Source organism: Mastigoproctus giganteus, chromosome 3, assembly GCF_048544385.1.
Source record: "Mastigoproctus giganteus isolate SK-2022 chromosome 3, ASM4854438v1, whole genome shotgun sequence".
Taxonomy (NCBI): Eukaryota; Metazoa; Arthropoda; class Arachnida; order Uropygi; family Thelyphonidae; genus Mastigoproctus; species Mastigoproctus giganteus.
The window spans coordinates 144,627,764-144,653,340 of NC_143577.1; the positions used below are offsets into that span (position 1 = coordinate 144,627,764).

General features: G+C 37.4%; 1 protein-coding gene across 5 annotated transcripts in view; it reads right to left on the reverse strand.

The window, feature by feature from the left end:
• LOC150088301 (uncharacterized) overlaps positions 1–25,577 on the reverse strand; it is a 175,184-nt gene that overhangs the window by 124,411 nt on the left and 25,196 nt on the right. For 3 of the 5 annotated variants that reach the window (XM_090370688.1, XM_090370686.1, XM_090370687.1), the window contains exon 2: positions 9,327–9,556. In XM_090370688.1, coding sequence (XP_090226814.1) covers positions 9,327–9,545 — 219 coding nt within the window. In that variant the 5' untranslated portion in view covers positions 9,546–9,556. The remainder of the gene's footprint in view (positions 1–9,326; positions 9,557–25,577) is intronic. The other 2 variants (XM_090370689.1, XM_090370690.1) reach the window with 1 other exon arrangement.

Here is a 25,577-nt window from a genome sequence, read left to right on the forward strand (position 1 = left end):
CATTAAGAAAAACAAGAAAACATCTTGGGAACGACTTGTCCAAGTAACAGTAAATACTGAACCCTGGGAAGTGGTGTATAAAATCACCACAAAGAAACTCCCCAGAGGCGAAGTGATGACCACAACAAAGGCGCCGCAAGGAACACTCACTGCAACATTTCAGGAATCAATAAAGAACATAATCAGCAATCTAATCCAAGACCCACCAGGCATACTAACAGAGGACCAAAAAGCCATCTGCCAAGCAAATGAAGAATATGAGACCCAACAACTAGAACCCCATTTCACAGCCAACGAACTACAAGAAGCGGTATCACAAACCAGGAACAAAAAGTGCCCTGGCCCCGATCTCATCGAGCCGGAAATGGTCAAGAAAGCAGCGGAGGTTATGCCGGACCTCCTGCTCCGACTGTACAACACCTGTATCAAAGAGGGCCAGTTTCCCACCAGCTGGAGGACGGCCAATCTAAAACTGATCCTCAAAAATCGAAACAGACACCAGGAAAATCCCAATTCATATAGACCCATAGCCTTATTGTCGACATTAAGCAAACTTTAAGAAAGATTATTACATAAAAGGATCCACAACCACTATAATGAGGCAAACCTGAATTCACCCAAGCAATACGGCTTCAAATCAGGATCTTCGACCATAGATGCCTTCCAAGGCCTAATCACCAAAGCGATGCAGTGTACCAAGAAATATTTCCTTGTCGTAGCCATCGACTTTGCTGGGGCGTTCGACACCCTCTGGTGGCCGAGCGTCCTTTGCAGGCTCAGGGCAGCGAGAACACCAAGCAATTTGTACAGGAGCATCAAAACTAAGGCTGCCGTAGGCTAGTGGTCAGGCGCGCGGGTGCATAAGCACCTGCCTTGAGTGACCGGGGTTCAAGTCCGTGACTGCTGAATACGGTGCTGTTTCTTGTATTCAATCTATCTTGCGAACTCCTCTGACCGTTTGGTAGTCCCGGAGTATAAACAGAAAATTTATTTATTTATTTATTTATTTATCTCTCAGACAGAAACGTCCAAGTAATAACGCCCTACAAGAAGTTGACCTGGCCGGTCCGCAGAGGCTGGCCCTCAGGGATCTGTCCTGGGGCCGCTCCTGTGGAATATAGTGTTTGACGAGTTCCTCACCATGGACCTGGGGGAGGTGGAGGCCCAGGCCTTCGCAGACGACCTCGTACTGATGATCACGGCGGATTCCAGACAGAACCTTGAAACGCTTGCAAACCAAGCACTTGAAACCTTGCAGGACTGGGCAAAACTACACATCTTAACAATCTCGACAACGAAGATGGACTCAGTACCATTGAGAGGGAGGTTAAACCTTAGAAGACCACTACAAATCAAGCTGGCAGGACAAACAATCAAACTGTCAATGCAAATTAAATATCTGGGACTGATCGTCGATCAGAACTTATCATTTAAACCGCACATAATCTATCTAAAAAAGAAACTGCAGAAATACACAGCGCTCGTTGCCAGAGTTACATGCAGGGACTGGGAGCTAAACAGGAGAACCCTGTCCCTGTATTATAAAGCCAACTTCGTCCCGATAATAACATATGGAGCTCCCATATGGTACAAGAAAGCAGGAACAGCAGTGAATAAAAGGATACTGGACACGATCCAACGCAACATATTATTAACAATAACAAGAGCATGTAACACGGTTAGTACAAGTGCCCTACAGGTCCTTGCCGGGACCCTACCCTTGGATTTAGAGGTAACCCGCTGCGGACTTATGTATCTACTAGCCAAAGGAACCCAAACCACCTACAACGGTCTTACCATTGACATCACCAATAACAGGAAAAACGAGAAACAAAAAATAGTGGACCACCTTGTACAAATTTGGCAGAGAAGACGGACAAACATGGAAAAAGGAGCGGTAACAAAAAAATTTATTCCCCAAGTAACCAAGCTGTATCCCAAGGCTCCCACATGGCTGTACCCAGGCCTAAACACTACTTTTCTACTCACTGGCCACGGGCCTTTCAAGGCCAAATTAAATGCCATGGGCATAATCGAGGAATCACACTGTCTCTGCAGCGAACTAGAAACATGGCATCACGTTATGCATCAGTGTGAAATATACGAAGACATCAGATGTCAAATGATCACGAGAATTAAATACATCCCTAACACCCAGGAACACCATCTTCTGGACACACCAGAAGAATTTGCGGCCTTTAGTCCCTTTGCCCAGGACGTCTTCTCCAGAAGAAAACTTCAAATAGCCATCCACCAAGGCCAACAGGAGTAATGAAACCAAATATGGACACCAAAGAATACGAGAAACTAAGGACGGGGATATCAACCAATGATTGATGACCATTGGAATAGGCCACCCAAAGTTGAGAACGGAATGCCACCCGTTTAAGATAACAGAACCCACCTGATAGGGAAGTAAAAAAAAAAAAAGCTATCACACAATCAGAGAAGGATGCTGAACCAAAGAAAGAGGAACACAAGGATGCGACTTGCCCCATGGGTGACAATGAAGAGAAACAGATGTGAGACAAAGGCCATATTGGAGACCTGAAGAGGGCACTCTAGCCCTCTTCACCTATAATTCCTAACTCCCTGGTAGGAGGGGACAGCCACACAGTCCCCCCTTCTCGCCATCCCCTGTTTCATCTCTGGTGGGGGCATGGGCATGCCACACTGAAACTGGGGCCGCCTTCTCTATTGGCTCCATACTTCTGCCTTTTCCCCCCAGTCTTCTGCCTCCTTCCCCTCTATCTTCATGCTAGAGAAGTCCCACACATCAAAATTAATACATCAAAACCGCCATACGCCCAGCATTCGGCCTAAGAAATTAAAGCGATAATATCCCCCACATCAACGCAAATAATAAAAATCACTTTATTTTATTTTCTTGATGACCATTGGAATGTGCCACCTAAAGTTTTTTTTTTTTTTTTTTGTACTAGCTGCTGAAATCTCAGGAAACTAAGCAGCAGGACCTGCCAGAGTAAACTAAGTCTACGGAGTTCCTGGCCTGCCTCCACGGGGCATAAGTGGGGCAACGTTGGATCCCAACAGGGGTCCAGCGGCTAAATGGCCAAAAGAACAACGGTACACAACATTATATGATCCAAGATCCATACACTTTTAAATCTCTGGCATTTACAGTGTACTGTAATACACCACAACATAAACTAGGCGGAGATGGGGGAAACCCTGGTGCCCCTTGACCCTAAAAACACTTACACTTACCTTACCTACCCTGCTAGCCCGGTCAGCAATGAGGTCATGGCAGAGAAAAAAAAATGCATGGGATGCATATAAAATTATCAGGTGACACAGAAGCCTATGGCAGATATAAGCTAGTCTGTAATCAAGTAACAAAAGAGGTTAGGCAAGCAAAGGTTGATTCAAAGAAATCCTTGTCAAAGAATACAAAGAAAAACAACAAATACTTCTTTGCTTATGTAAACTCAAGAAGGAAGGGGATGGATCAGATTGGTCCAATTGACGGTTTGACTGTTGATGACCCTGCTCAGATAGCTGACAATCTCAATAAAAAATTTTACATCTACATTCACAAATGAGTAATTAAGTTTACCAAACTGTAATAGGATGCTTAATGATTTTATAATAACTGAGAGAAAATTGGAGGAGAAATTGTTGAAGTAAAACAAAAAAATATACCCCTGGGATGGATGGAATCTATACAGTTATACTGAAGGAGGCAGCGAGGGAAGTAAACAAATGCATAACCATAATTATGAGAGCATCCTTAGATTCAGGGGAAGTCGCCATCGACTGAAGATGTGCAAATGTATCCCAAATTCACAAAAGGGGTTCAAAGGGTGACATAAATAATTATAGACCTGTTAGTTTAACTTCTATTCCCGGGAAAATAATGGAGTCACTGGTTAAAGAAACACTGCAGGATTGTCGAAACATGACTGCAGTAATAGTTCAGACACAGAATGGGTTTGTTAAAGGGAGGGTTTGGATGAATATTTGATTAGATACTACGATATGGTCACAAAAGAACTGGATGCAAAAAATAATTCTGTTATCATATACTTGGATTTCAGGAAGGTTTTTGATACTGTTGCACATGGAAGACTGCTGTACAAATTGGAGTGATATGGCATTAAGGGCAAGTTGCTACAATGGATAAAGGGATGGTTGAGTGAGAAATGGCAGAGAGTGGTAATAAATGGATACTGCTCTATGTGGACTAATGTTATCAGTGAAGTCCCCAAGGGTTTGGTGCTGGGCCGATTGTTATTTTATCTATTTATCGATGAAGGTATATCAGGCTTAATGTCAAAGTTTGCAGATGATACAAAGGTTGGCAGGGTTGTTAATGACAGTAAAGATCCTGTTGCAATAGTATGATATTGCAACAGGATCTAGAAAAATTAAGCAGATGGGATGAGAAGTAGCAACTGAAGTTTATCATTGACAATTGCAAAGTACTGCATATGGGTAGCAGTAACCCAAGAGAAACGTAGCAACTGTGTGGTACTACACTCAGGGAAGTGGAGAATGAAAAAGACGTGGGGGTAATTGTGCAATCAGATATGAAGTTCTCTGAACAGTGCAGACGGGCTGCAAGAGCAGGTCATGGAATTCTGTTAATGATAAATAGGAATTTTGCTAGCAAGGATAAGGTGTGATTATCCCCTTGTATAAGGCAATGGTCAGGCCACAACATGAGTAGTACTGCATACAGGTCTGGAGGTCTAATTTTAGGAAGGATGTAGAGTTGCTAGAACGAGTCCAGAGAAAGGCAACAAGATTGGTGAGAGGAACAAAGGGGTGCTCTTATGAAGAAAGGCTTAAGTTCTGCAAATTGCAGCATCTAGAGACTAGCCATCTGCAAAATGATCTGATTGAGGTGTCTAAGGCCTTGAATGGTTTGATATTGTTCAAGGTTTAGGCCTAAGTGGATGTCAGATGAACTAATGAGACATATGGCAGAGAAGAAAAATGCATGGGATACATAAAATTAACACGTGACACAGAATATAGATATAAGTTGATCTGTAACCAAGTTACAAAGGAGGTTAGGCAGACGAAGGCAGATTACGAGAAATCTTTGGCAAGGGATGCAAAGAAAAACAGCAAAGAGTTCTTTACTTATGTAAACTCTAGAAGGAAGGGGATGAATCAGATTGGTCCACTTGATATCGATGGGTCAACTGTTGATGATCCTGCTCAGGTAGCTAACAAACTGAATGAATATTTTGCATCGACATTCACACATGAGGAGTTATTCAGCGAGGGGAATGCCAGAGGTGTATTCAACCCTGGCAGTAAGCTAGAGAATCTTGTAATAACTGAGAGTAAAGTGGAGGAGAAATTGTTGAAGATAAATACAAGAAAGGCACCTGGGGTGGATAGGATCTATTCAGTTATATTAAAAGAGGCAGCAAAGGAAGTAAGCAAACCCTTAGCCATAATTATGAGAGCTTCCTTGGACTCAGGGGAAGTACCCATGGACTGGAGATGTGCAAATGTGACCCCAATTCACAGAAAAGGATCAAAGGGCGCCACAAGTAATTATAGACCTGTTAGTTTAACTTCTGATCCTGGAAAATTAATGGAGGCACTGGTTAAAGAAGCACTGCAGGATCATCTAGACAAGACTTCAGTTATAGCTCAGACACAGCATGGTTTTGTTAAGGGGAAGTCTTGCCTGACCAATTTGATTGGATACTATGATGCAGTCACAAAAGAACTGGATGCAGGGAATAACTTTGATATTATATACTTGGATCTTAGAAAGGCTTTTGATACTGTTGCACATGGAAGACTGCTGCACAAATTGGAGCAAGCAGTATGGCATTGGAGGCAAATTGCTGCTATGGATAAAGGGGTGGTTGAGGAAGACAGAGAGTGGTAATTAATGGACACTGCTCATCGTGGACTAATGTTGTTAGTGGAGTCCCTCAGGGTTCAGTATTGGGTCCTTTATTGTTCTCTGTATTTATAAATAAATATTGATGATGGTATATCAAGCTTAATGTCCAAGTTTTCAGACGATACGAAGGTTGGCAGGGTTGTCAAGGACACTACTGACACTATGCTACTGCAACAGGATCTGGAAAGGTTGAGCAGATGGGCTGAGAGGTGGCAAATGAAGTTTAACACTGACAAATGTAAAGTACTACATATGGGAAACAGCAACCCCAGAGCAACATATCAACTCTGTGGTACTACACTGACAGTGGTAGAGAATGAAAGGGACCTGGGGTGTGGTTGTGCAGGCAGATATGAAGTTTTCTGAGCAGTGCAGACGGGCTGCAAGAGTAGCTCATGGTGCATTGTCGATGATATATAGGAATTTTTCTAGCAGGGATAAGGAGGTGATTATTCCCTTGTATAAGGCAATGGTCAGACCACACCTAGAGTACTGTATACAGGTCTGGAGGCCTCATTTCAAGAAGGATGTAGAGATGGTGGAACGAGTACAGAAAAAGGCAACAAGATTAGTGAATGGAACAAAGGGGTGCTCTTACAAAGAAAGGCTTAAGTTTTGCAAATTATAGTGTCGGGAGACTAGGCACCGGCAAGGTGATCTGATAGAGGTGTATAAAGCCTTGAATGGTTTGAGTATGCTCAATGCTGATGGGATCCTTCCTCTTGCTCAGAATAATCACCTGAGAGGGCATAAATTCAAATTGAGAAAAGACAGATGTAGGATAGATGTGAGGAAATTTGCCTTTAGCCAGCAGGTGGTTGGTTGGTGGAATAGACTTCCATCCCTTGTCGTGGAAGTTGATAGCCTAAATAAGTTTAAGGCTCAGCTGGACAGGTATTTTGAATGAACAGAGGGGTGAAGTGGAAGTGGTTATTTTTTATTTATTTATTTAATTTTATTTTATTTTATTTTTTTGGCTGATGCTGCATAAGCTTGCTTTCTTTCATCAAATGCCTCTACTAATGCTAATAGGCTTAATGCTGATGGGATTCTTACTCTTGCTCAGATTAAGAACCTGAGTGGGGGTATAGATTAAAACTGAGGAAAGACACTTGTAGGATAGATGTGCAGAAGTTTGCCTTTAGTCAATGGGTGGTTGATTGCTAGAACAGACTCCCATCTGTTGTTCTGGAAGTTGATAGCTTAAATAAATTTAAGGCTGAACTAGACAAACAATTGGGGCGACCGGATGGGCGAAATGGGAAGGGTTTTTTTTTTTTTTTTTGGCTGATGCCATATAAGGTTGCTTTCTTGCATTGTATGCCTCATCTAATGCTAATATGACATAAAGAAAGCAAACTTATAAAGATTCAGCCAAAAAAAAAAAAAAACTACACACTTCACCCATCCACACCCTCCAAAACTTCACATCTATCCTGCAACCATCCTTTGCCAACTTCAATTTATGTCCCCCTCATGTGTGTGGGATCATCAAGAGGAAGAATACCATCCACATTCAGCTTAATTAATCCATTCAAGTCCTTAAACATCTCAAACAGATCTTGCTGCAGGTCCCTTGTCTCCAGGTGCTATTTGCAGAACTAAACATTTCTTGGTAAGAGAACACTTTTGCTATTATCACCAATCTGGTTGCCCTTCTCTGCACCTGTTTCAACACATGTACATCTGTCCTAAAGACCATGGTCTTGTACAAAGGATACTCACCTCCTTATCCCTGCTTACAAAGTTTCTGTATATCATTGACAAATATGAGCTGTCCTGGCAGCCTGTTTGGTGTGCTCAGAGAACTTCATATCTGATTGCACAATTACTCGCAGGCCTTTTTCATTTTCAACTATACTGAGTGTAGTACCACAGTTAGTATGTCAATCTGGGATTACTGCTACCTATATACAGTACCTTGAATCTGTCAATTTTAAACTTCAACTGCCATTTCTCAGCCCACTGACCTAATTTTCCTAGATCTTGTTGCAGCAGCTCACCCTGATTATTGTCCTTAACCACCCTGCCAACCTTTGTACCATCAGCAAACTTAGACATTAAGCCTGATATACATCGTAGTATACCTTCATCAATATCATTAATAAATATTGAAAACAATGGACCCAGCATTGAACCCTGAGGGACTCCATTAATAACATTAGTCCATGAAGAAAGTGGCTGTTAACCACTCTCTGTCTTCTGCCACTCAACCATCCTTTGGTCCATAGCAGTAACTTGCCCTTAATACCACATTGATCCAGTTTTTTTACAGCAGTCTTATGTGTAACAGTATCAAAAGCTTTCCTGAAATCCAAGTACACATATGATATCAAAATTATTTTTTTTGCATCCAACTGCATAATAATATATCAAATAAGATTGGTGAGACATGACCACCCTTAAAAAATCCATGCTCTGATTGTCGTATAACTGCATTCCTACATGGTTCTGTATCACTTCTTTAACCGGTGACTCCATTATTTTCCTGGGAACAGATGCTAAACTAAATGGTTTGTAATTACTCATGTCACCTTTTGTTTCCACTTTGTGAATTGGGGGATACTGCATTTGATGACTTAATTAGTACTTCAAATTCATCTAATTTATTTACAGTGCACCTAGCATTAGTGTACATTCAAGTATACATGCACATGTCCTTACTTTTAGTTACCTTAACACAACACATGTATTTACAGGTTTCATGATGATCTACAGCATTGCCTGAAATCCTTAACACCCTGCTTCCCAGGAAGCATGTTTCAATAGAAGCAGTGCAAGAATCACTTTCCCCTCTGTGTGCGGCTTTAGTTAACCTATTAATCTCTATACACCCCCCACCAAGCTAGAAGTTTTCTGACCCAACTGTCACTGCCTTGACAACATCAACAAATATTCTTGCACCCCTTCTATTTAAGTGTATCCCATCCCTGTAGAAGCAGTCTTTCCTGTTAACAAGCACTGCTACCTGTTAAAAATTCTACCCCATGAGCCTTGCAGAATCTCTCCAGGGCAAAACTAATTAACAAGGCTACCAACACGTACTCCATCCTGTGTGTCTGGACAGAATTGCAAATACTTTCAAATTTAATCGTAACTCATGACTTAATCCCAACATTGCTTGTACTTTTTAAGTAAGTCCGCAGATCAATATCATCACTCTTAATATTATTAATCCCAACATTTACAACAGTATCACCTTTTGTGCCTTTAAAATCTGCTCTACAACGTCATCTACTTTTGTCCCTGGCAGCCATGCCCTGGTCGTCCTATTCTACCTACCCTTCTTGCAAAATATATTTCCCATTTCCCTGACAATAGAGTCACCAATAATAACTACCTCCTGTGGGACCGCCAGGTCATTCTGCCTTGGGGATTGCTGATGTGTTAAGAATTCTTTAGAAACTACATTCTTGCCAATTTATCTAGTTACCATATTAAGCTGCTGTTCAATCCAATTTTCAAGATTATCATCTCTCAAATACCATAACTTTTCTATATTCTGATCATTACAAGAAAAATTATTTATTAGCTTTGATCCTGTTACTGGTTCTCCATGACAGTTAAAGACTTTCTCACTTGTAAAAAGATAATGCCTGCATTTTCGGCATTTGAAAGTTGCTGCATCAACATCAGTAGTCATCATATCCATTTAGTTTTCTTCTAGAAAAATAAAATAATAATAAAAATTAGAAAATAAATACTGTCTCAATCTCTTATCTTACAAACATAATACAATTCAAAAAAAATTATCATTAAAAGTTCTTAATTTGTTGTCCCCCCCCCAAAAGAGAATGACAACTATAGCATTCCTTTTCTGAACAAAAGATTTAATATATACATATATATATACATATATACATATATATATATATATATATATATATATATATATATATATATATACACACACACACACACACACACACCATTTTATACATTCTTCAATCAAAACATTGAATACAATTGGAATTAGTTATTAATACACACAAAGTATACACTTAACAGTTCAGAACTAGTATATTCTTCTAATACAGTGGTTTTCAACCATTTTTTTAATAACTGCACCCCTAAGTAATTTTTATTTTATTTTGCGGCACCAGTAATTTATTTTACTTTCTCAATATATATACATATATATAATATTAAAAAATATATATGTTATATGATATTTATTACAATAATATAATTATAAAAATTACATATATACAGTATATAATTTTATTCTTTAGAGGTATTAAGTAAACGGCAATTTTAGATCACCACAAAATTAAAAAGATACTGTACTCCTTTTTATAATGAAATAAACATAAATTAAAAAATAATAATAAGTTTAAGTAACTTAAACCCAAATTACGTGGCACCCCTGGAATGTTGTTGTGGCACCCCGGTTGAAAACCACTGTTCTAATAGTTCAATTTCAGATTATTCCAATTCAGGTCTGATAAGCAAATAAACATCTAATACAGTTAGGGAAGGACGTTATGTGCTTGTTTTCCATTAAGATTATTACTATATTTAATACCACTCTTATACCATGTGAGGCACCTCTGTAGCCAGGTGGGAAGGAGCAGCAGTGCGTAGCACACGCTTCTTGATTAGACCGGGGTTCGAGCCCGTCACCACCAAATACGGAGGATGCGGAAAGGTCAGGGAATGACTGCCGCATATTCCCGGAGCAATATGGCCTTAGTTGCTAATGCTCCTAAAAACCAAGTAACAAACAAACAAACAACATACCATGTGAAATTAACATGGTAGTTTATTAAACTATTTGCTAAACTAGCTTATGTTAAGGTGATGTTTCAGGTATCTTACCAATACACATCAGACCATGCTACTGACAGACTCCTCTTGCCAATGCTCCCAGAAACCTGATAAGTATACAGGTTTCTGTATACACATCAGGTTTCTGGGAGCATCAACAAAAGTTCATTTGGATGAAGACCACATTCAAATGATCAGAATGTTGGTCTGCAGTTCTGCAAACATTTGAATACATGTATATGTAATACTACTACAAATTACAGTAATATTTCTAAAATCATTAATTATACTATAGTTAATTCCTCCATATAATTATCCTGAAGTATAAACCTCCATATAATTATCCTGATGTATAAAGAGAAAATTCATAAATACAAATAAATTTGTCATAAGGAATTTCACAAGAAGTGTCCTGTATGGTCAAAGCTAAAGGGATTAACAATAATAAACATAATAATGAATAATAAACATATATAAAGTTACCAATCATGTAACAATCAAACAGTGAGACATCAAAAAACTAACATGGCAGATAAACTAAACTGTTTAAATATAATGTAATGTATGTACTTATAATAAATATATAAATGAGAAAAAAACATTTAAAATCTTTGCAAACAAGCAATGACATCACTGAGTGGCAGTTGACCAAGGAGTTAGTATTTTTATGTATGGATTCTTTTTGTGCCTTATATTTAAACATAATTACTAGTTCAATATTCAGGTGCTTAACTCACCAGATGAAGAGAGAAAATTGGACCTCAATGCTGACAGTGGCAGATAAAAAAAAAAAAAAAAAAAAGGTAAAAATTTAGTATCCACTAGCCCTGGACTGCCCAATGAACCGTCAAAATGGATGACATGCTGCTTCTTGTGCTTGAACCCGTCCCGAAGTTGCATAAAAAAAACTAACCTTTTTTCACTAAACAAAAATGAAAGTAAATTAAAAACATTACCTATTAAGTGTTTTTTTCCTGCTAATTGCAACCATTATAGGAGGGAGTATATGATGAGAGCCTTGTCGATCAATTCGGCCCTGGAAAGATTGTGCAAGGCTCAAGGGGTTGAATTTTTTTCAGCCTAGTCTGTACGTGTTAACAGGAGAGACTGCTTCTACAGGGATGGGATACACTTAAATAGAAACGGTGCAAGAATATTTGCTGATGCTATAGAGGCAGTGTTAGGTGGGTCGGAAACCTGCGAGCTTAGGGGGATACAAGGACAAATAGATTAACAGTAGCCACTGGCAGAGGTAGAAGTGATTCTTGCACTGCTTCTATTGGAATGAGCAGCAGCCTGGAAAACAGAATGCAGGATATTTCAGAGACTGCTGGGAGTCACTGCGGTACAAGTAAACACATGGGTTGTGTTAGGTTAGCTAAGAATAGGAACAGGTGCATGTATATTTGTGTGTACACCAATGCCAGGAGTTTGGTAAATAAATTTGATGAATCTGAGGTATTGCTCAAAACATCAAAAGCAGATATTGTTGGGATATCAGAGATGTGGTCTCACACAGATATAAGGAATGCAGAACTGGAATTTGGGGACTACAATGTGTATAGAAAGGATAGACAGGACAGGAGGGGAGGGGAGGAGGGGTTATGCTATTAGTTAAGAAACATAAAATCCAAGGAAGTGAAACCAGTTGACATCGCTGGACAGTGCAGTGTCGAGTCAGTTTGATGTGACATAAGCATCGGGAGATCAAAATTGAGAGGAGTGTGCTATAGGCCTAACGACTCTGATGAATATAATAAGAAACTGTACAGGGAAATAGAGCGGGCCAGTAAATCAGAGAGTCTTATAATGGGCGATTTTAATTTCCCAGATATTGACTGGAATTTGTGGGTTGGACACACACACTAGCAAGGCTTTTGTGGATTTATTAGATGATTGTTTTCTACATCAGCATGTTCGGGAGACAAATAGATGGACTAATACTCTTGATCTGATTATCAGTAGTGATTCTTCATGCATTAAGAATCTGCAGATAAAGGAACCACTAGGTGGCAGTGATCACAGTGTGCTGAAGTGGGATTTACTCTAAGAGGTACCTACCATCAAGGGTAAAGGGAAGGGTTTTTGCTTTCGTAAAGGTGACTACAGTGGTCTCAGACAGTGTTTAAATTCTATACGTTGGAACCAACTGATGATGTTACCAACAGCAAATTCAAAATGGAAAGCATTCAAAGAATTAATCTTGGAATGCTACTAGGCTTTTCATACAAACAAAGAAATATTGTTCAAGATTTAGGCCTAAATGGATGTCAGATGAACTAATTAGACATGTGACAGAGAAGAAAAATGCATGGGATACATATATATTAACATGTGACACAGAAGACTTTGATAGATATAAGCTGGTCCGTAACCAAGTTACAAAGGAGATTAGGCAGTCAAAGACACATACGAGAAATCTTTGGCAAAGGATGCAAACAGCAAAGATTTCTTTAAGTAAACTCTAGAAGGAAGGGGATGAATCAGATTAATCCACTTGATACTGATGGTTCAACTGTTGATGATCCTGCTCAGGTAGCTAACAAACTAAATGAATATTTTGAATCGACATTCACACATGAGGAGTTATTCAGGGAGGGGAATGCCAGAGGTATATTCAACTTGGGAAGTAAGCTAGATAATCTTGTAATAACTGAGAGTAAAGTGGAGGCGAAATTGTTGAAGATAAACACAAGAAAGGCACCTGGGGTGGATGGGATCTATCCAGTTATATTAAAGGAGGCAGCAAAGGAAGTAAGCAAACCCTTAGCCATAATTATGAGAGCTTCCTTGGGCTCAGGGGAAGTACCCATGGACTGGAGATGTGCAAATGTGACTCCAATTCACAGAGGAGGATCAAAGGGCGACACAAGTAATTATAGACCTGTTAGTTTCACTTCTGTTCCTGGAAAATTAATGGAGGCACTGGTTAAAAAAGCAGTGCAAGATCATCTAGCCAAGACTTCAGTTATAGCTCGGACACAGAATGGGTTTGTTAAGAGGAAGTCTTGTCTGACTAATTTCATTGGATACTATGATGTATTCACAAAGGAACTGGATGCAAAGATTAACTTTGATATCATATATTTGGATCTTAGAAAAACCTTTGATACTGTTGCACATGGAAGACTGTTACACAAATTGGAGCAGTGTGGCATTGGAGGCAAATTGTTGCTATGGATAAAGGGATGGTTGAGTGGGAGAAGACAGAGTGGTAATCAATGGACACTGCTCTTTGCAGACTAATGTTATTAGTGGAGTCCCTCAGGGTTCAGTATTGGGTCCATTATTGTTTTCTGTATTTATAAATGATATTGATGATGGTATATCAAGCTTAATGTCCAAGTTTGCAGACGATATGAAGGCTGGCAGGGTTGTCAAGGACACTACTGACACTATGCTACTGCAACAGGATCTGGAAAGGTTGACCAGATGGGCTGAGAGGTGACAAATGAAGTTTAACATTGACAAATGTAAAGTACTACATATGGGAAACAGCAAACCCAGAGCAATGTATCAACTCTGTGGTACTACACTGACAGTGGTAGAGAATGAAAGGGACCTGGGGGTGGTTGTGCAGGCAGATATGAAGTTTTCTGAGCAGTGCAGATGGTCTGCAAGAGTAGCTCATGGTGTCTTGTCAATGATATACAGGAAGTTTTCTAGTAGGGATAAGGAGGTGATTATCCCCATGTATAAGGCAATGGTCAGACCATACCTTGAGTACTGTATACAGGTAGCTCATGGTGTCTTGTCAATGATATACAGGAATTTTTCTAGAAGGGATAAGGAGGTGATTATCCCCTCGTATAAGGAAATGGTCAAGCCACACCTTGAGTACTGTATACAGGTCTGGAGGCCTCATTTTAAAAAGGATGTAGAGCTGTTGAAACAAGTACATAGAAGGGCAACAAAATTAGTGAATGGAAAAAAGGGTTGCTGTTACAAAGAAAGGCTTAAGTTTTGCAAATTACAGGGTCTGGAGACTAGGCACCTGCGAGGTGATTTGATTGAGGTGTATAAAGCCCTGAATGGTTTGAGTAGGCTCAATGCTGACGGAATTCTTCCTCTTGCTCAGAATAATCACCTGAGAGGTGATTATTCTGAAATAATCACCTGAGGCTTAAATTGAAATTGAGGAAAGACAGGTGTAGGATAGATGTGTGGAAGTTTGCCTTTAGCCAGCGGGTAGTTGGTTGGTGAAACAGATTTCAATCCTTTGTTGTGGAAGTTGATGGCCTAAATAAATTTAAGGCTGACCTGGAAAGGTATTTGGAACTAACGGAGGGGTGAAATGGGAGCGGTTTTTTTTTGGCTGATGCTGCATAAGCTTGCTTTCTTGCATCATATGCCTCTACTAATGCTAATTACATTAAATGTTCAACCCTTTCTTTGTTGTTCTGCTGATTTTATAATTGTCATTATGACGTCCGTTCAATGCAAAAATCACTCTTCCAATTCCCCTAGGGAATTGCTATAAACAACTTTGTTGTATCTAAGAGAAGCGTGTTTTTTTTTTTTTTTTTTTTTTTTATGAAAACCCCAAACACGAAAGGTATCAAAGCCTATAGTACTTAGTACCGTGCATGAGTTGAAGGAGAAGTATGGGGGGAGGGGATGCCGGAAACTTTGCTCTAGAGATTAAACATGGGTTTCACCACTTCAAGCCTCCAATAAGCTTTTCACTGTTATCTAATTAATAGATAACAGAGCAGCAAATGCTCGATACGTTCTATGTTATAAATAAATTACTTTAGAAATGGAAGAGTTACCTCTATGATGTCTTGTAGAACACTTCAGTTCAGATACTCTCCATAGTTGAATAACTATACACAAATAGATTACATGTATTCCAGTCCCTCGTAGACAAAATCAATGATCTCATACACCACGGGATCAGAGACCTGTAGACACCAAAGCCCGACCCCAAAATACATCAAATCACCAACCCTAATCTTTGAGCAAGAGAATACAATAAGTCAGTATTTTAAAAACAATTTAAATGTTTTAAAACCAAATAAATACATAGTGAATACACACTTTTAATACTTTAAAAACTAATATTAAAACATAAAAAACATTAAGAATCCTGTAAAACATTAAGAGACTAAAGAATTTTGTTACTTCCCTGAAGCGAACAGGGCTTTCTGACCAGGGTCATGATCACAGGAAAAAGTTGCGATCCTGGCACGTGTGCGTGAAGGACCATGGATCTGAGATGGGGTAGGGGTGATGCATAATGACTGAATTTTGACGTAAGTTTGGCATAATCATGCTGAAAATTTTTGCTTTGTTGAATAGAAAGGTGTGGCCTTCACTGATCGCATGGAATTCGAGTTCCGAAGCTGAGGAACAGGATGAAAGGACAGATGTTGAATGCTGTCTCTTTCTTGTATTGAGTGTACGAGTGGATCCCTGGTATGAGGAGTTGCAGTCCTTGCAGGAAACATTGTAGACTAAGTCATTTAATTGAAATATGGAAGAGGATTGGACTTTGTGGTTTTTCGGGGCAGCATGTAGTTTCTTTGTGGGTTTGGCTATGATTTTGAATTGTATGTCTTTGAAAATACTGTTTAGTTGCTTGAACCACTGTTCAATATATGGTAATGCAACAAAATATTTTTTTATGTTATTATTGTTGATAACAGGAGAGGTATTACATAATCTGTTTATTGTTTGTACTCTTATTTCGTTTATAACAGGTAGAGGGTAACCTCTATTTTGAAATCTGTTTTTTAGTGTATTTCTGTGTTTAGGGCTGATTCAGAGATGTTGAGTATTTGTAGGCATTAAGAAATTGATTAAGGATCTTTAATAGATGAAGGGGCAGTAGCTATTGTAGTGAAGAAGCATTCCAGTGTTGGTGACCTTCCTGTATATGCTGAATTCAATTTTGTTCATAACTAGTGTGAGGGTGAAATTTAAAAAAATGTAATGATTTTGTTTCAGTATTTTCAGATTCTAGTGTGAAGCTTAATCTTGCATGGATATTATTAAAGTTTTGTAGGATGTCCTATACAGGTTCCAGCATCTGTGATGCAGAGCATATCGTCCAGATATCTACCGTGGAAGTGATAGTAGATATCTACCGTGGAAGTGTAGGTGATCCGTGGAAGAAAGGATGCTAAATGTATTGTTTCGATATTGGTAAGATATTACCAATATCTGCCGAGGAGCGGGATAATCCATTATCCTTAATCAATTTCTTAATGCCTACAAATACTCAACATCTGATTCAACCCTAAACACAGAAATACAAACATTAATAAGTTTCTGCAAGTAAACCACTTAGGTTTAATCCAGTGGTAGGCCATAAACCTGTTTGAAGACTTTACCTAGGAAGGTGATATAATTGGCTTCAGTTAAAAGTTTTATAAGGTCGAATATAGCAGTAATCAGGAGGTTTGTATGGCACAGCGGAGATGGGGGAACCCCAGTGCCATCAGACAATTAACACACTACGTCCAGGGTGTATGCAACATTCACATTGGTATATAAAGAGGTGACATCTAGGGAAAATAGGCTGTCATCATCTATAAGTGTTTTATCTTTTAGGATGTTAAATAGTGAATCACAGTTTTTCATTCCAAACTTTATGGTTTGTCTGAACAATTTGACTATATATGTGGGAAGCTAACACTGCAAATGCAGAATGTTTGTATGAAACAATGGGACAAATGGGGAAACCTGTCTTATGTTGTTTGACCTGGCCAAAAAAGTGTGGGTATATTGTATGTTCTAGCTTTTAATTGTTTTAACTGGGCCATCAAAACGTAATTGTTTTTTCAGTATGTCGTTAAAGTCTTATTACACTGGGTGACTAAATTGGAAAAAAGGTCCAGATTGACTTCTTCGTAAGTGGAAGTATCTGATACTATCGAATTTAATTTGTTGATATAATATTGCTTGTCTAAAACTACAACCATATTGCCTTTGTCTGCTTTTTGTATCATGATATCTTTGTTTTTTTTTAAGGTTACATAGTGCTGAGGTTTCTTTACTATTTAATTTGGGAAAGTGTGGGCTTTTAGGGTTGTTCACTACCTGGTTTATCTGTTGAATGATTATGTCTTTCTGCAGGGCATTCTGAAGACCAAATTCGACGTCTATAACAAGCTGTTTCTTAGGCAAATTGTGGAGAGGTAGATTGTAGTTTAAGCATTTGGACAGAAGCAAAATCCGGTCACAGGTTAGGGAGCTTTTAGAGAGATTAATGACAGGGCTGGGAAGCTGTGCCGCAAGTTGAGAGTGGCGGTTCAGGGCAATTAGTGTGTGAAATGTCAGATATCTGGGATAGCCTGTTTAGTTTATTTCTGTGACGGTCTCTAATTTCCAAAGCTAGTGCTTCTCGACAAAAATTTATAGTGGTTTTCAAGGTTGACTAATTGTTAGGGTGAAGGTATTTTCTTAATTTATTACAGATGTGTTTGACTTGATGCAGATATTGTTGTATGATAGAATAATGAGATCTCAGGGCAAGGTTAATGATACTAAGTGATGTGGTGTAAGCTAGTTTGTTCATTCCCGGTAAATTTTGGTTGAATTTGACCATAGCAAATTTTGAGTAATGTTTTGTTTCAGGCAATATTTTAGGAAAGTTTTGTGGTGATCCTGGGTTGAATATCTAAGTATTAATTTGGTATATTTCTGTACCAATAGTATTTTCAAAGAAACACAATTTAAAATCATAGCCAAACCCATAACAAAACTGCATGCTGCCCTAAAAAATCACGAAGTCCAATCCTCTTCCACATTCCAATTAAATGACTCAGTCTACAATGTATCTTGCAAGGACTGCAATTCCTCATACCAGGGATCCACTCACTGTACACTCAATATGAGAAAGAGAACATTCAACATCTGTCCTTTCATCCTGCTCCTCAGCTTCGAAACTCAAATTCCATGCGATCAGTGAAGGCCACACCTTTCTATTCAATGAAGCAAAAATTCTCAGCACCCAGCATGATTACACCAAACTATTAATTTCAGAGACGCTTGAAATTAAATTACGTCAAAATTCAGTCAATGTACGTCGGCCCCTACCCCATCTCAGATTCATGGTCCTTCACATGCATGCACCAGGATCACAACTAATCTCCATGCTATAAAATTCCTCCACAATACCTGCAGTTTCACTTTCCTGTAATCATGACCCTGGTCGAAAAGCCCAGTTCACTTCAGGGAAGTAACAAAATTCTTTAGTCTCTTTAATATTTTAGAGGATTCTTAATGTTTTTTATGTTTTAATATTAGTTTTTAAAGTATTAAAAGTATAGATTCACTATGTATTTATTTGGTTTCAAAGCATTTAAAATATGACCATATTGTACTCTCTTACTCAAAGAATGGGATCATTAATTTTGTCTATGAGGGAGTGGAATACATGTAATCTATTTATAAAATTATTCAACTATGGACAGTATCAGCACTGAAGTGTTCTACAAGGCATCAAGACATCATTTTTCCATTTATAAACTGATCTCACTTTTACCTGTAACGTTGTTTCAAAAGTAAGACATTATACTGATAATGTTTCAAGTTAAAAGTACTCAAAGAAAATAATCGTAATGTACGATTCACCACTATCTGTTCCAAATAGGTATGAGTTTATAACGCATGGCAACAATCTAAGTCAAAGTATAGTCATCCAGGGTTGCCAAATGTATCAGTATAGTCCAAAGACGTTGTATTGGTCCCTTAATAATCAGTCTTATGAACAACCTTTATTAAGCACCAACCAGTCTAACAACAGCAAGCAGTGCATTCAGTCCCATGAGGCACCTGTATTAAGCAAGCATCATTTTGTTGTCAGCAGATTTAATTCCAAACATTTTTTTAAAGATTTACATTTTTAAAAATTAGTTTAGGTAACTGCCTCTTAACTCCACCATTGCCAGTCCCAAGCCCGGATGAGAAAGGAGGAGGGGAAGGAGCATACCTCATGTAAAAAAAACCCGGGCTCGGCTGTCTCTGGCCTACAGTACCTGGGTTACAGGTGAAGACGGAGGATCTATCTTCAGCAACAGTGGAAATCTGTCACTCTTCCAAGATGCTGGTCCCATCTAAATTGTGGACTATGCAGCAGAGGAATGGCAAGCCAACTGCATTATTTGCCTTAAGCCCTATGGATCTCAGTTATTGTAAGATAAACAGTCATGCTACCACATCCGGGGTAACTGGACGCAGTTATAAGAACAGCCGGCTCGACTGTTCTTATACCAGGGAGAACAGCTGTGAAGAAAGCTATATGGTCAGCCAAAACTCAAATGTATCTCTCAATGCTAAACATAAGATCACTTTACATGACCGGGATAATAAAATTGGTAGAAGAAGAATTGAAAAAGATCAAATGGGATATCGTAGGAATGTCAGAGACACATTGGACAGAAGAAGGAACCAACCAGTCTAACAAGAACACTGGATATGAGAGAAGGAAGAATATTTTACTCAGGGAGAAAAGACAACATACATAGAGAAGGAGTCACTGTCATAGTAAAGAAATATCTATTAAATTCAATAATAGAAATTCACCCACACAGCTCAAGAATAATAAGTTTAAGAATAGAAGGTAAAGAAAAAGGATCTTCATAAAAATAATCCAGGTATACACCCCAGACTTCTCACATGATGATACAGAGACAGCTGCCTTCTATTCAGACCTACAAGAAACCATAGATAACACAAACAAAAAAGATAATTTAATAATAATGAGAGACTAACGCAAATGTTGGAGGCGTTTTGACGGATTTCAGTGACGTATTAGGAAAGTTTGGAATAGGAAATAGAAATGAGCGAGGATAAGAACTCTTGAACTTCTGCAAAGAAAATAAACTATTCATCACCAACACCTGTTCTATCATAGATCTTCATAAAAAATAAAAGGCAGCTGTCTCTGTATCATCGTGTGAGGAGTCTGGGGTGTACCTGGATTATTTTTATGAAGATCTTATAAGTATACTGATTTTATAAGTATACATGAATATCACCAGATGGAAATACAAAAAACTCTATCGACTACATTTTAATAAATACAGTAGACTCTCGATTTTCCGGGATAGATGGTAAAAAAAAAAATCCCAAATAATCGATTTCCCAGTTAATCCAAAAATACAGAAGTCTCTGACATACGTAAGAGATACGTTCCAGGACTACTTATGTAACTGGACTTTTACGTAACTCAGGAATGGCTAATAACATAATGCTACTACATTATTATTGACAAATCTGAATTCGGCACGTTACTTGTTAATGTTTGAACATTTTCATACATCCTAATTTATTTTAATTTTCTGATCCAAATCGATCGCTTTCCTTTAGTTGGTAGATTTACTAGTACTGCTGTCACTTATTCTCTTAGTCGGCACCATGATAACGATCAAAATAATTTTCTGTAAAGAACTTCAGAGTTAAGGCAAAAACTCACTATTATCACTCCACGCGAGCTCACATTTTTACTAAAGTACATTTCTAGAGGTCACTACCATAAAAACAATTTGCACTTTCCAGTTTATTGGTCTTTTCTGTTAGTGCATCTAATTAATTATAAATGGGTAGTAAACTTGATCTTATTGCATTTCTGATGATAGATAGCTAGCTGGAATTCTGTGAATTTTTCCGTTATTATGGTGAAATGTGTGTCCCCTGAAATCTTCAGTCATATAAAAAAACAAATAAATTTTAAGAATCTTCTCTTCTTTCCTATTTTTTTGCTTGTTACTCCATATCTCACTTGTGCAATTTGTGCATGCTGTGATCGTCGCTATTGATTGTTTATTATTTTTTGTTTGTTTTAAATTTTACAATCCTAAAAAAAAAAAAAAAAAGAAGTGGAAAAAAAATTTACGTAAGTCTGAAGTTGCGCAAGTCGGGGGCATACTGTATCGAAAAATGTTCAACACTACAAGAAAAATTAAAAGATATAAACTATTCATTATCTGTGGAAAATATATGGGAGTAAACCAAACAACTGACTAAAGATGCAGTCTTAGAAACCTTGGGAACAAAACCAAATAATCCTTGAATTACAGCAGAAATTTTAGATGTATGGAAGGAAAAAAGACAAATGAAAAATCTCCTAAACAAAGAAAATAGTCAAGACAAAAGGGAAAAATATAAAGCCCTAAAAAACAAAATAGACAACCTATGCAAAGCTGCTAAAAGGAAATGGTTGGAAGACAAAGCAAAGCAGTGTGAAGAGGCAAATGTCACGACTCTAAAACAACTTACCAGGTTATAAAGGAACTCTCTAAAACATACATCCTGAAAACACACGATGAAAAATAAAAACAGGAAACGCGCAAGAAATTAAAAAAATATGTTAAGAATATTACCAAACCCTGTTCAAAGGGAAAGGAAAAAACACTCTTGCTTAGATAATAGAAGAGATAAAGCACCCTCAATAACAAAAGAAGAAGTTCAGTAAGCAATTAGCCAAATGAAGAATGACAAGGCACCCGGAAATGACGATATCCAAGCAGAACTATGGAAATTCGGAGGCAATGCAATGTTAAAAACACCTCGCACAATTGTTTAATCTAATTTTATTTACAGGTGATATACCAGAAGACTGGAAAAGTGGAATAATAGTACCTATACACAAAAAAGGAGATAAAGAAAATTGTCAGAATTACAGACCCATTACCCCTTTTAAACCATAAATATAAAATATTTAAAAGGATCTTACAAAATAGGATACTTAAAACATATGAAGAAACAATAGGGGAAGAACAAGCAGGATTTAGAAAAGGCACATCAACAATAGACCAAATATTCACACTAAACATCATTGCAGAAAAATATTGGAATAAGAAGAAACCTCTTTATCTGTGTTTCATCAATTTCAAGCAAGCATTTGACTCTATAAACAGAGAAAATTTAGTGAAGCAACTACAAAAAAATCCCACTTGATCATGAAATAATTACGTTTGTAAGTAATTTCTACAAAAATACAAGAGCAATAGTAAAATTAAACAACCTTAAAACAGCGAAATTTGATATAGATTAAGGAGTCATGCAGGGATGCCCTTTATCTCCATATCTATTTAATATCTACCTAGAAGAACTAATGAAACCAACTGAAGAAAAAAGAGGTACAATAATAAATGGAAAAAATATAAACCACAAAATATGCAGATGATATTGTGATTTTAACAGAAACCAAAGAACAACTAAAAGAAATATTAACAAACATCAATAAAGCAAGCAACAATTATGGAATTAATATTAATATAAATAAAACATAGAAGACATAAACAAACATCCAAAATCAACAAATAGAACAAGTACAAAAATTTGTATACCTGGGCTCTCTAATAACCGGAAACCTAAGTAATATTGACCAAATTAATCACAGACTGAACATCGGATGGATAAACATGAACAAACACGCAAAAACATATGGAAGAGCAATAAAATCTCAAATAGTCTATATGAAACTGTCATCATACCCACAGCAACTTATGGATCAGAGAATTGGAGAATAAATAAGACAGAAAGGCAAAAAATAAATGTTATTTGAAATGAGATGTCTAAGGAAAATCAATAAAACAAGTTTTAGAGAACATAAAACTAATGAACAAGTAAGGAGAGATCTAAATTTTGAATTCAGAATAAAAGAGCAGATCTACAAAAAACAACTTCAGTGGTTTGGACATGTGAACCGGATGAAAAACACAAGCTGCCTAATGTAGTAATGACAGGAAGAATTGGAGATAAGAGACCACCAGGAAGACCCAAAAGAGAATGGCTCCAATGACTAAAGGAAAACACTGCTTTCAGAGTTATCAACAAATGATGCAAGATTCAAGAGATCAATAACAATGGAGGACAAGATCTAAATAGAGATTCAACCCATGCCAAATGGAAGAGTAGAATGATGATACTGCCTGTTTTCACACCAACAGATTAAACAGGTTACAGATTTTTTTTTTTTTTTTTTTTTTAATCAAAAACAAATAATGATGCCACAATACAAAAACATGAAAAGCAATACTACATGTACTAAAAATAAATTTTTGAAACTGAATATCTTATAACTTATGGAGTTTCCAACTGAAGAATTGTTATTTTTATTATACAATGCTATTACACCTAGCAACAAGGAATGTGAGAGGGTAACATCAATTAAAACAGTGGCATTGTTTCTCTGTAAGGTTCTGATGTGTTTCATAAAGGAGTGAAGGACTGCAACAAAAATTTATTGCCTTGCAGTTTAGCACTGTGCAGTGTTGATCACATAAGAGCAGGTGCAAAAATTATCTAATTTCTTCCTAACTGTACAAGTGCGATCCAACCTTTTGATCACATTTCTACAGTTAGGTAGAAATTAGATACCACCCTGTATCAAGGAAAAATACAGGGTGGCCATATAAAGTCTTGCACTAGTTTTAAATTTTTATAACTAAAGATATACAAATAATGTATATCTTTAGTTATATGCCACCTCTCAGCCCATGGAACTATTTAGTAAAAATTATATGAAAGTTTAAGTCTTAAATTATTCTTAATGCAGTTTTTAATTATTATACTTCAATGGCTGTCATCATTGTTGCCTGATTCGGGGGTCTCCCACATCGTGGTTTCTCCTTAACTGATCCAGTTCTATAATGCATTAAGGGCTCATGCCTCAGGCTGCAAGAGAGTTAGATTATGTACAAGTTATTGCAAATGCATCATATTAGTACACAGCCAATTCTAGATTAGCAAATTATTTGAAAAAGCAGCATCGTTTAAGTGATATCTCATATTGTGAATACCTTCACGACGAGTTGCCATGACAATGCACTACTTCAAATAAGTAATGCTTCACCTAAAGGAGAAGACTATTGTTACTTATTCTCAGTGGATAATACCACCACCCAGACGGCACCGTTTCAGGGCTATTTGGCCCTTCTTCAGTGAGGGAGTAGGTACCCAAGTGATATAATGATGGCAAAACAGTTAACTCCACAATATGAGAGATGCCTGATGGTGTATAAGATGAATTAAGACTATAATGCATTAAAGGCTTATGCCTCAGGCTGCAAGAGAGTTTTTTGGTGAAGCGTTACTTATTTGAAGTAGTGCAACGTCATGGCAACTCGTCGTGAAGGTATTCACAATATGAGATATGACTCAAACGATGCCGCGTTTGCAAACAATTTGCTAATCTAGAACTGGCTGTGTACTGATATGATGCATTTGCACTAACTTGTACATAGTCTGATCCAGTTCTTTAAAATTTTTCATCCAAATACTTATTGACTTTTTATGAGGTGCAACTTTTTTATAATGAGTAGTGAACTTTCTTCTCACAGCTGTTATTGATTTAAACTCTGCAAGCCAAAGCACGCAGTTAACTTTTTCTTCAATTGTTACCATTTGGGGTCATTAAATATCTGGAAATAAAACAGAAATTGATAAAATATAAATACAACAAAAGAAAAATAATATTTATATGGATGAAATTATTATATAAAAAACTTTAAGACTTGAACTTTCATGTAATTTTTACTAAATGGTTCTTTCATTAGTATAACTTTAGTTATTAAAATTTAAAACTGGTGCAGGACTTTATGACCACCCTGCAATGAAAATTAAATTTTAGAAGGAAACAACTCATATATTTTATTTATTTAATTCCCGATTATTTCAAATCAAATGAACATCAACAATGAAACTACTGAAGCAGAATTGTTAAAATCAATAAATTTATTGAATGCAATTTTTTTAGATATGTTCTCCAAATCAGAAATTAAAATCGAAAAACTCTTCAAAAAAAAAATAAAAAAACTTTCCAAATATGCAGATTTTCATTTTAGCATTAGCATTAGTAGAGGCATATGATGCAAGAAAGCAAGCTTATTCAGCATCAGCCAAAAAAAAAAAAAAAAAAAAACCACTCCCATTTCACCCCTCCGTTCGCTCGAAATACCTGTCC